The sequence below is a fragment of the Xiphophorus hellerii genome, chromosome 24 (assembly GCF_003331165.1).
Source record: "Xiphophorus hellerii strain 12219 chromosome 24, Xiphophorus_hellerii-4.1, whole genome shotgun sequence".
Lineage (NCBI taxonomy): Eukaryota > Metazoa > Chordata > Actinopteri > Cyprinodontiformes > Poeciliidae > Xiphophorus > Xiphophorus hellerii.
In genome coordinates, this window is record NC_045695.1 from 556,233 (window position 1) to 568,173 (window position 11,941).

Below are 11,941 nucleotides of genomic sequence, written 5' to 3' on the forward strand. Positions count from 1 at the left end.
TTAGTCAGATGACTAACTCTACTAATTTGACCTATATTCAAAATGCTTTATGTGGTTGGAAAGTATCACAGAACGAGGCCACATGGTGGTGACACCATTATGCTGTGGGGATGCTTTTAGTCAGTAGGAACACAGAAGCTGTTTGGCGTCGATAAAAAAAGATGAATTAGGCTGAATACAGGGCAAGAAAATCAGCTTGAGGTTGCTGAAGATCTGAATGTGGTTGTAGTTCTTGAAAATATAAAACTACTTCTTCAGTTCCAGGCTAAAACTCATAACCACATTCAACTCAATTTACAAGCTACTTTTTGAATGATAGTTGTCTAAAAATAAATAAAGAGGCAGAAAAAGCACTGTTGGTCGTCTGATACTCTTTTAGGCGTACATTGCTGTGTTGAACCGTGTTTTACATTTTAGAATTTCCTCAAGTCTTTGTGTTGTTGGAGCCCAAATCTATACTGACCTCAGCTGGTCCACAAACATCTCCCAACAGGTGGAGAAGGCAGCAAATACAAGTACTTCACTTAAAATCCGGAAGCTACGTCAGGCTTGTCTCCTGCCTTTAAATATTAAAACTAGGAGGTTTAAAATTTTAAAGCTACGGTCATAGAGCTTTAAATAAGTTAATTTTTAATAGTTTGAATGTCTGAATTATCCGTTTCTCAGCCGAAGTGTTATTTTTACGAGGCGCTCCTGAAGGCCGCACTGATTGCCGCCTGTTGCACCTGTGAGACGCAGAATCTGAACCGAAAACTATCAAATCATTTCTGCTCGGATTTTATGGTCTTTCTGAGAGAAAAGAAACCCAAAAACGTGAAAAACGGGCGACTGGGTTCAGAGTTTGTTGACGGAACGTAATGTTGACGTCTTCCACTTTCAGGTAAGTTTATGCCGAGATAAAAAATATTGCTGTGACGTGAAAAAAACGCTACCAAGCTGTTTTATGTGTTTGTGCGCCATGTAGCCACTTAGCTAAATACTAACAAAACCAACAAAATAAATAAATCAAATATTATTTAAACATTGTATTTATTTCAGCAACTTGTATGTTTTGCAACTTATAATATTCATTTTAATTTATTACCCTGACTTTTCATACTCATTAAGTTGAACGTTCCAGTCATTTGTATTTTTATGTGTTGTTTTACGTAATTTAAGAACTAATTTATACCAAGTTGAATATATACTATATATATATATATATATATATAAGTTTATATATGCCATTCGACTACATAAAGACAGACACAATCACTGACTCATTTCAGTATCTGATATTGGCAATAACTAAAACATTATTTTATTTCTTGCCATAAAGATGTGGTACTATATAAACATAAATTATCAAAATATGGTTAATTTTCATAAGAATATTTTAGGTCAAAGTTTCAAAAGATCAGATCATTTATTTATTTATTATTTTTTTTGTAAAATTTTACAGTGCCAAAAAGATGAGTGGCTCTTGTCACAATTTTCTTTCAAATATATAAATTATAGCAAAGCATCAAATTTAAGACTTCATTGTGTTGCAAAATAACCCTCCTTTTAGTATTTAAGGTTTTAATTTCTCTGTCTTTATGTTGCAGACTTTAAACATAGGAAAATGGCGGAGGGGCATGACAGTTCTGTCAAAAGAGGATTTGTAGAGCCTCCATGCATCCCTCAGTCGTCACATCACTGCAGCCTCACTCGCGCAGGTGAATCTCCTTTGCAGTTTCACCTGAAGAATCGTCACGCAGAGCAGGATGAAGACGAGGACTCAAATGAATCGCCTTCGTCCCGCTGCTTTGAGGAGCTGTTCTACACCAGAGAGACCCCAATACCGCTGGGCCCCCTGACCGGTGCTTTAATGGCCGCCTCGGGGCTGCAGGGTGACGTGGTGAAAGAAGGTTATCTGGGGAAGCTGGAGCGGAGCCACAGGAGATATTTCGTCCTGCGAACGGGAAGTCACACTGGTCTGAGCAGACTGGAGTGGTACAATAACCAAGAGAAGTTCGCTGCAATGGAGAAGTCTGCTGGGAAGGCCGCTCTGTTTGGAACCAGCAAGCAAGGGTTGGTGGGAATAACTGCAACCATTTTGCTAACAGGATAGCGCTATCACAGTGTAAAAAACCATTGTTGGTACAGGCTTAACATTCTGTATTTGAACTTATTGTGGTCATATTTCTGTTGGATTTGACTGAAACTGATCAAAATCTTCTCCCTCAGGGTCATTTTCCTTCATCGCTGTCTTGGTGTGAGTCGGAATGGCAGTTCCCAAAAAGGCCACACGGTGGCGCTGTATGACCAGGATCAGACTCTGGTGCTTGTGATGGAGGAGCAGCAGCAACAGGAGGATTGGTACCTGGCCATAAAGAGGCTGATGGAGGAAGAGCAAAGAGATGAGGAGCATGAAGAAGGGTTTGATGAAGACGATGATGGGTATTGCACCCTACCGCCTGCAGCGTTCTTCAAAGAGGTAGGATGGGATGTTTTACCTTGAACTGTCCAGGTGAAAGCAGGGATGCTGCAGAGTTTGGAAAAGTCTGGGTTTAATTATCCAGATTCCAGGTTTTGGAAAATTAGATTAAGACTGAAAACAGACTTTCCAATTTTCATTGTTCAAAAGTTGCATCTATGCATCTGTTTGTTCCATCCATCCATCAATCCATCCATCTCTAAAGCCATCTGTCTATATATCATCTATTGCTATGATCAATATGTTTATTTTCCCAAAAATCCATGAGCCTATCTGTCTGCCCATCCATCCATCAAGCTATAATCAATCAATATTTTAAAATTAATTTCAGAGAGATCCAAATCTTGGACTCTACGCCTCATTTTGTGAATCCAAACTCACATTTGTGACACGGTTTTATAGCTATTCACTGAAGAGAGTCTCTTCTTCTACTCGTACTCTTCGTCTATCACTGCGTCATTTGGCTCTTGCTGCTGTCGTCTTCGTCTAAGGTTTGGCCCGTCATGGTGAAGCCCAGAGGCCTGGGCTCCTCCAAACCGTTCACAGGGGAGAACCGTCTCTGCCTCTCTGCATCAACACTCGTTCTGTTCCGGCTGGGGTCCAGTAATGACTTGCCATCAGTTACGATACCTTTGCTGAGTGTCCGCCGCTTTGGACACCTGGATGGCTTTTTCTTTTTGGAGCTGGGCAGGTCGGCGCCTCATGGTCCTGGAGAAATCTGGATGGAGGCTAGAGAAGAAGGTAATTGGGCGCCACATTAAAAAGTTCTGCTTTAAATGAAACATTTTTGATTTTCCTGATTGGTTTTTCAGGAAACCCAGTTCTGGCCCAACACATCCATGAGTCGGTTCGGGAGACCGTGAGATCCCTACGAGCTCTTCCAGACTTCACCAGATCTCTGACATCCAGTCCCAATCAACAGCCAACCCTTCTGGCCTCAAAGCGCTGCCACCGCAAACAGAGAGACAAGTCGGCTAATGTGAGAACTCTTACACCTCGGGTTCTTCATCCCAGAAACTCTGAGACCCAAACTAGTCCTGCACAGCGTCACAGAAGAGCTCAAAAACTAGAAGACACACAGTCTGAATCCTCTCTGAGCTTCACGTCGCACCTGAGCCCTGCTAGATGCCAGCAGAGCCCTGCGCCGGAAACCAAAAGCTGCACAATGCAGAGCTGGGAGTCGGCTGAGAAGGAAGAAGGGCTCGGATACATGATGATGTCCCCGATTGTCAGACACAGCTTGTCTGAGTTACCTCAGGATGATTATGTTGTCATGGAGAGTCCACAAAAACTCAACCGGCCAGAATACTGCTCCTCTTCATCGTCCTCTTCTCTTCAGACGTCATTCAGCAGGTAAATTAATTAGGAAGCCTCAGTAAATAAGTTTTTTTATTTTGAAATGGTCACATATCAGTATAATCTGAGGAATTATTAGGGACAGGCTAAGAAAAAAACACTTATTTACAAGAGAAAAGTCATGATATTGTGAGAATAATGTATCACAATAAAGATGTATTTCGAGAATAGAGTCAATATTGCGAGAAAAAGTTGTAATTAGAAAAAAGTCAAAATATTACCAGGATAATTTTAACATGAGTAGCAAATCATAATAATACAAGAGGTAAGTCCTTGTATGTGAAAAAAGTTAGATACCAGGAAAAGTTTAAATAAGAGAAAGTCGTAGTAATAATTGTAGAGAGGAAAAAAGTAATAATGGCGGAAAATGTAATAATACCAGACAAAAATCATAATACAAGTTGTAAGACAAAGTCATAGATGAGGAAAAAGTCATAATTTGAGAAAGTTGTCATCATAATGTGTAAGAAGTTGTAGTAATGTGGGGAAAAATTATTACTACAAGAACAAAGTCACCTGGTGACAGTTTTCTTTGGAATGATGGATTTTAAATATAATTTGAGACCTTTTTAAACTTCATCAGACTGAAAAGCTGCTCCAGTTGTTTCTCTGAAGGCCTCATGCAGATTCTTTTATCTCTCCATGGCCTTAACTCACTTCCACAGTCAGCACCAAACTAAATGTCTGCTTTTCAAACAGGACAAACTTTCTTTAGTGACCTGATGGGATTCCATGATTTTTTTCATTTTTACTTTTAAACCAAGCAGAGTGTCCATTTTTTTTACATGACTGTTCCTTGCTATTACTCACAAGAAGGAACAATTTGACAAATACAAACCTTACATGTTTAAATGACTTAATCATGTTTGTGATCATTTTTAATTTAAGTTTTTAACTCTATCTTCTCTGTCCTCACAGCTCCACCTATGACAGCTTCTCTCCTCTGCATCCTTCACGCCTTCAGAGCAGTGAGGTCAGTCAGCCATGCTGCCCGGGGTCACCAGAAAACGTCCCGTCACCAATAGAAACCAGCTTTTCTGCCCAGCCACGGCAGGATCAGGACTTTGATCGGTCTTTGCTGATTCCTCCATTTCTGTTGAGTGGATCACAAATGAAAAAGGTTCCACAGTCCAGTCCAAACGTTGATACAGGCCAGTTCAGTCGCCCTCAACCTGAACAGGAGCGGGTCAGAAGGAACTGGCTGCCAACATGTCTTCTTTCTTGCTTTCAAACTGGGGAGAGATCTTGAGTGTTGGAGTAATTATGTTTCTATCTATAACTACAAGTGTTTAGTAGTTAAATTAAAGTAAATGTTGGGGTTAGATGCTCTGTAAAGTGTTGGTCCACTGAAAGGGGGTCCGTTATCACCACCTACAAGAGGAAAGTGAGGATGTGGCTGTAATGGTTTAAAAGAATGATGTGCATCTGGTGTTTCTGCACTTTAACACTTGAACGGTGCACAAATGTTTTGAGAATCACATGCTCAAAGATGATTGGGGTTTAGAGATCGTTGCATACTTGAATTGTTTCAGTGCTATTAAGGAGAAAAAAAATAAAGTTGCCTTTTTGACTGTTCTAAATGTCTTGGGATTACTTTTTTCAAAATTTGATTCTTAATTGTTTTTGTCATTAATAGTGTGACGTTAAAGACATAAACTAAGGAAAAGATCAGTAGAATTTCTATAATTTTTTTGATGCAAAAAAATGCATCAAAAAACCTTTTATAAAAGGTATAAAAACTAAAACCTTTTATAAAAGGTATAAAAACTAAAACCTTTTATAAAAGGTTGTAGTTGTTGGGTTCTCAAAAGAGAACTGTTTATGAATTTAGCTGCATCATGCTGAGTATACACTGAGTTCACACCTCTGGTTCTTTTTAAGGCGTTTCTTGGTTCCTTCTCAGAAAAGCTGCAAGACGTTAGTGTTTTTTTTTAGTTTTTTTTAGCTGTTTTGGCACGCTTTGTGACATTTAATCAGTTCTGTTTTAAATGTTTACCACACAATGAATATGATCAGAGGTGGGCAGAGTTCCCCAAAAATGTGCTCATGTAGGTCTTCAACATATTTTTACTCACGTAAAACATAAAGTGGTCACTCAAGTACTAAGAAACTGATTGGATCATCTGACTTAATATTTAAACATGTCATCATACAGAAACTGTAAAGTTATGCAAAACTTTCTTTATAGACATAAATGAAAACAAACTGCATGATTAAAAATAACATTCATGCATAGATTTTTTTCAAGAAAAAATAACCCAGTGTAACTAATATAATTGGTCATGCAAATATACTGTATATTAAAACAGAATAGAGTACTTGTAGTGCCAATTAGCACAACAAGGTCAAACGATAAATAACATTACAATAATGATGTTTGTGCATAAAGAGTCTCAGTCTAAGTGATGGTCTGTATCACATTCATGTTTTTCTTCATTCAGGAAAGTTGCTTTGGGTGGAAAATCCAGAAACTTCACTCGAGTAGAAATACTTTACAAAATATTACTAGTTAAGTAAAAGTACAGCGTAGAGAGACTACTACTAAAAATACTTTTTTTTCCAAAAAAGTTTAATGTCACTGTACCTCTGAATAAATCAACCAATCACTCAGTTGTTCAAGCTATTGATACAGTGTGTGGTCTTAGATATTTCTTAATATGGTATTTAATTTGAAGCCTGAGATGTGGATAGGTTAGTGAGAAAACTCCTCCTTCAGTTTGTTGTGTATTAAAGGACAGTAAACTTTGGGGTAACTTCGCCAAACTTCACTTCAAACATCTTTTCTCATTTTGGTTCCTGCTCAGCTGTTAACATCGACGTTATTCTCCAAAGTGGTAAGTAGGAATAATTAACATTTTCCCAAAATTAGAAATTAAAGTCAACTATCATCCATTTGTGATTATTCCAGTTTACATTCTCACAATTCTGTTTTACAGATAAGTCCTGCTGGAGAGAACCTGCTTACCACTTCTGAGTTTATCAAAGAGGAAAAAAGAGCAGTAAGTAACTTAGATGTGAATTTTTCACGTCATAAAAATGTACTGAAATGATCTAAAAATGTTGCTATAAAAATATCTTTGCATTTTTCATACCCACCTTTTTTCAACATTCAGTTTTATTTTGTTTGAAGTCAGATGTAATAAAAATCTCAACATAAAAAGCAGAAGGAATCTGCAGGCTGTCAACTCATCTAGTGACAAAACAGAGGAAATAATGTTTCTGCATCTGACAGAACAAACTATAGAGCTGATGTGTTTTATTATAAAGGAAGTTTTGAGTTTATGTGCACTTATTTTATTACATCCTTTAGTTCTTTCCTCACCTTCTTCTGTTTAGTAGAAGTGGAACAACATAAGCGCAATCTGTTTGAAACTAACATTAAATATAAAGTTTCTGTTCTTCTTTCAGTAACGATGCGCATCCTTCCTACTTGCCTGCTTGTCTGGTCGCTGCTGGTCCTGGTCATCGCCCCCAGGCCAGATCGCAGCCCCACTCCAACTGAACGTTACCAGAACTTTCTCAGACAGCATGTTATTGATGCTATGGATGAAAACGACTGCACAAGAGTGATTGCAGTGAGGAACATAAAAGATGAAGGCAGCCCGAAGGAAAAGAACACATTCATAATTGCTGGTGAAGAAGCAGTCAGAGCCATTTGTCAGGGTAAATCTGGTAAAAGGCACAGTAAAAATGTATTCCACGTTATTCTGTGTACACACACAGGTGAAAACAACTACAAGGGCAGAAGAAGTAGCCTGCTTCTTCAAGTAGAATGTGAAAAGGTTGGCGAACAATTTTTACCTGTGCATTTCTTCAAGCAGTTCAGGGAGAAAGGCAGAAGATAATTTCTCTCTGCAGTTTCTCACATCTTCAGCTCAACAGTCAGAAAGCAGATCTTAATAATCAAGCATCAAGCTTTTTTTCTTTTTTCTCTAGTTTCATTCATTTCACGAGTTTTTTTAAGCATTGTACTCATTTCTGTTTCATTGCATTAAAGCATAATCATAATGTGCAGTAGTAGCTTTTCAACATATATTGTTCAATGAATAAAGCATTTAAAGCTAAACTTGTGTTTTATTGTGCTTATATTGAAATCAGGTCTAAATACTTAAATTATTCAACAATGGTTTATGGTTTATTTTGCATGTGCTGCTGTGGGGCTTTGATCTCAACTTCAAAATCTTGCATCCACATTTACAGAGCAGCTGTTTTTGCAGCGTCATAGTTGGCTCGGCTGCTCCACTTCCTCTCTGTACAGTTAGTGAGACTCACTATTCTAGTGTCATTTTCTAATCTTTGCAGTTTTAATCTGAACCTGACTGCAATAATTTGTCACCACAGATAATGGAAGAGCTTTATGGGGCTAATGGGCTGAAGCTATGCTTTCGATGGAGCCCAGATCTCAACACGTCACTGGTTGGAAATTTCCTTTAGAGGTTTTTTTTTAACCCGAAACTTCATCATAAAGCTGTAAAATATAAAAAAATGTTTGATGTTTGGTTTGACAAACAATGGAATCGCCACTCTGATTAATACAAGTGTAACACAAATTATTACCCTTTAAGCATTTGTGCAACTGCAGGTTTATTCTTTTTGTGCAGAAACAGACAAATGTATCATATTTTCACCAAATTAGAATAGTAATAAGCTCCATGTTTCAACAGTGCAGCTGCAGTCTGGCAGGTAGGTCATCAGGAAGCAGATTGAACTGATAGAGTGGTAACTGGGGTAAGTAACAGGCGAGACCGCTTAGCTGAGAGGAAACAGGAAGCAGAAAACATAAAATGATCATTAAATAGAAAATAACTATTAGAATGATTATGTGTTGATGGAATAAGAGTGAAGAGCAAAACACTAAGTAAGTTAGTTCACAAAAAGAAGCAGACTGATAAAAAAATAAAACATTTACTGAAGTCTACAATGAGAAATGGTAACAGAAGATGAGAAATACAATCAGGAATGTAACCAATTAATGAAACAAAAAGTACAAAATAATTTATAATCATCATGACAACTGCTGGTATTTTCCTTTGGAACTGAATAATGAGAGTCTTCTCCAGTGGTATAAAAATGGTAAATGTTTTTTACTCTTATATATACAGTACTGTATATATATATGTATGTGTGTGTGTGTGTGTGGGGGTGTGTGTGTGTGTGTGTGGACTGACATGGACCTTTTTTTGGCTTTTTTCATGTGTTTTTACAAACAGTTGTGAAATTTCTTTCACTCCTGGTCAAATGATTCTCACTCATATATTCTCCCTGTTCCCTACCCACTGCTATGACGTCTTCCTCGTCCGCAACAATGAACTTGTGCTTCTCCTTGCAGCCTTGTTGTTGATGTTCCTCCATTTCATCCCCGATGTGCAGTCAGTCGCATCCATCCTCTCGGCTATGTGCTGCCTTTTAAACAGCTTGTAACTTTCTTCCAGAACTGGTTTCAGTTTTGGTTTGGAGCTGTTTGTTTTCTCTGAAGTGTCGAACGCAGGAGAAACCAGGCAAGATCCTCATTGTTCGCCGCTAGGATAACAGGAACATTTATTCATGATTTCAACATGTTAACTGGTAGCTTATAGTTGAAATTTGGTTAGCAATAAAAACTTATGACTCCAATTCCACTTTTATACACAATAAATTTACAATCTCTGCAGAAAATCTTTCTATTAACAGTTTAATTGTAAATTCAAAAAAGATGGCCTCAGCTAACCTGACTGAGCTTGAGCTACTTTGCAAGCAGGAGTCATCAAGAAACTTAGTTTTAGGTGTAACTGCAGTAAATGGTTGTTCTGCTAAACAAATAAATATTTTACCTGAATTAAAGCAAAGTCCAGACAGATGAAACGGAAACAAAGGAAGAAAAAAAATCTGTTTTCAGAAGTCAAAGAGAACTGTGACTTCAGCAACCAGACATTCCTTCACTTGTCCTCTTTCTGTTCATTAATGTCCAAGAATCTGGGGGAGCTTCCTAACTAACCAATACATTGGTTGTGGTTTTTGTGTGCTACCAAATAAGGATGTACCTGTGAGGTTGCTCCATATGAAAAATAAAGCAATTTAAGATCAGAGTGAAATTATCATAGTTTTTGGGGCCAAAGAAACAAAAAAAAGCCCCCAAAGGATTCTAATTAATAAAAAGGAAACTTATAGGAAGGGAAGGAAACATATACCATCTATACACCATGTTTTAAATTATTATGCAAGTGATATTTTCTTTGATTTTCTTAAATGGTCAATGCAAATGATGGTCAGTATAATTTTCAAGTCATGAACTATTTCAGTATAAATCAAATTTTACTGAACAAAGCTCCCCATGAGAACAGTATTTATTTTTTTTCAAAAATAAAAAGCTCAATATGCACTGTTCCAAATTATTATGCACAGCAAATTTTCTAAACATTTTATGGATTATAAAGAACTGCAAACGGTCATTCTTTGAATGTGCAGCATCAAGTGGTCACATGTACTAAAATCAAAAGCTATTTCAATCAAAAACATCTTAACAGACAGAGTTCCATGTTAACATTGGACCTTCTTTGATATCACAGCACAATTCTTGATCCATTGAACTTGTGAGTTTGTGGAAAGTTTCTGCTTGAACTTCTCTGCAGGATGTCAGAAAACCTTCCTAGAGCTGCTGGTTTCATATGAACTGCATTCAGATCTTCTGCTTGATTAAACTCCAAAGGTTCTCAATAGGGTTGAGGTCAGAGGTCAGAGGATGGTGACCACAACATGAGTTTCTGTAGACTTACCAAGTATGAACAATTTTATTCCACGTTTCTAGAGCAGTACCACCAGTAACAAATATGGAAATACATGAGATTAGATTATAGACAGCAGTAACACAAATCAGTATCTAGACACCATTTTTTCTCAAGTTTAGAGTCTTGTGCAGTTCAGTGTTTTATTGTTCTGCAGATTCTTTACAGAATTGAGAGAAACTTCATATTCTTTCTTTTATTCTTCATTTTTTTCTTTAAATTAACATTATTTGATGCACATCAGTTTCTTTTCAACCCTGTTTTACCTGGTAGATAATAACTGCAGATTACAATTAAATGCTTTGTTTACATTTATGGGTAATCTGATTAGATCACTGACAGCTGATTAAATCACAGATTAAACTAATGAGCCATAATAGTAACCGAGTAATAATGGAGTATTTTTCTGATCTTCTCTAGTGTCACATGACACACTCTGAAGGAAATGTTTCTACACCTTACATGACAAAATGTTCAATTTATTATAATGATGAAATAAAACCTTTCCAAATTTCTCTGTAATCAAGTTGTTTTATTGAAGAAAGGAAAAGAGACAGAACAGCCAACATTGATTTTTTGATTTACATCGAAATAATTGATAAGAAAATAGTGTCAGTTCTTAGTTGATGTCAGTTTCTGTTTCTTCTTTGGAATACAAGAAAGAAAACAAAAGCATGAAAACAAAAGCACTTCAATCTCAACTGATTTAAACAGGAGCAAGAACAACAACCAACTGCAACAATACAAATATTAAAGCAAAGCTATTATTGAAATAGTTCATGGGGAGAAATATTTCAGTGTCATGAGAATGAAAGTAAACATAATCAGAGATATCCTTTATCGCTCTTGGAACAAAAAGACTTGCATATCAATCAGAAAAATACAGATGAACAGAACAACAGAGCAGAGACATCAGAGTAATAAACCCTGATCAATCAATCAATCAATCAATCAATCAATCAATCAATCAATCAATCAATCAATCAATCAATCAATCAAATTCTATTTGTATAGCACATTTCAGCAGCAAGGCATTTCAAAGTGCTTTACATCAAATCAAACACAGAAACACAACGCAACATAGAATCAGCAATCAAAACACGACATTAAGTCAAGTTCCATCAATAAATTTGTAATTTATTACGTTTCAAATACAATCCTAAACAGGTGGGTCTTTAGTCGAGTTTTCATCCATAGAAGGTTTACCTGTTACACTCCTACTGTGTTATATGGAACAACAATTGATCAACAATCAAAGAAAAAATCTACTTTGGTTTAATGAACTCTGCAGAGTCTCCAGCGTTGCAAACATAAACTCCAGCATGTAGTGGTTCAGTGAATGTGGTCTGAACTCTGTGGAGGAGAG

General features: G+C 37.0%; 1 protein-coding gene across 1 annotated transcript; it reads left to right on the top strand.

Annotated features, from left to right (window-relative positions):
• Nucleotides 1-543: 543 nt before the first annotated feature.
• Nucleotides 544-5,474, top strand: LOC116716282 (insulin receptor substrate 2-B-like). The gene is made up of 7 exons (XM_032557202.1): nucleotides 544-880; nucleotides 1,587-2,052; nucleotides 2,209-2,458; nucleotides 2,950-3,199; nucleotides 3,271-3,811; nucleotides 4,733-5,000; nucleotides 5,451-5,474. The coding sequence occupies exons 2-7, from the start codon at nucleotides 1,604-1,606 to the stop codon at nucleotides 5,472-5,474; spliced, it is 1,782 nt and encodes a 593-aa protein (XP_032413093.1). The 5' UTR covers nucleotides 544-880; nucleotides 1,587-1,603.
• The last annotated feature ends 6,467 nt before the right edge of the window (nucleotides 5,475-11,941 follow it).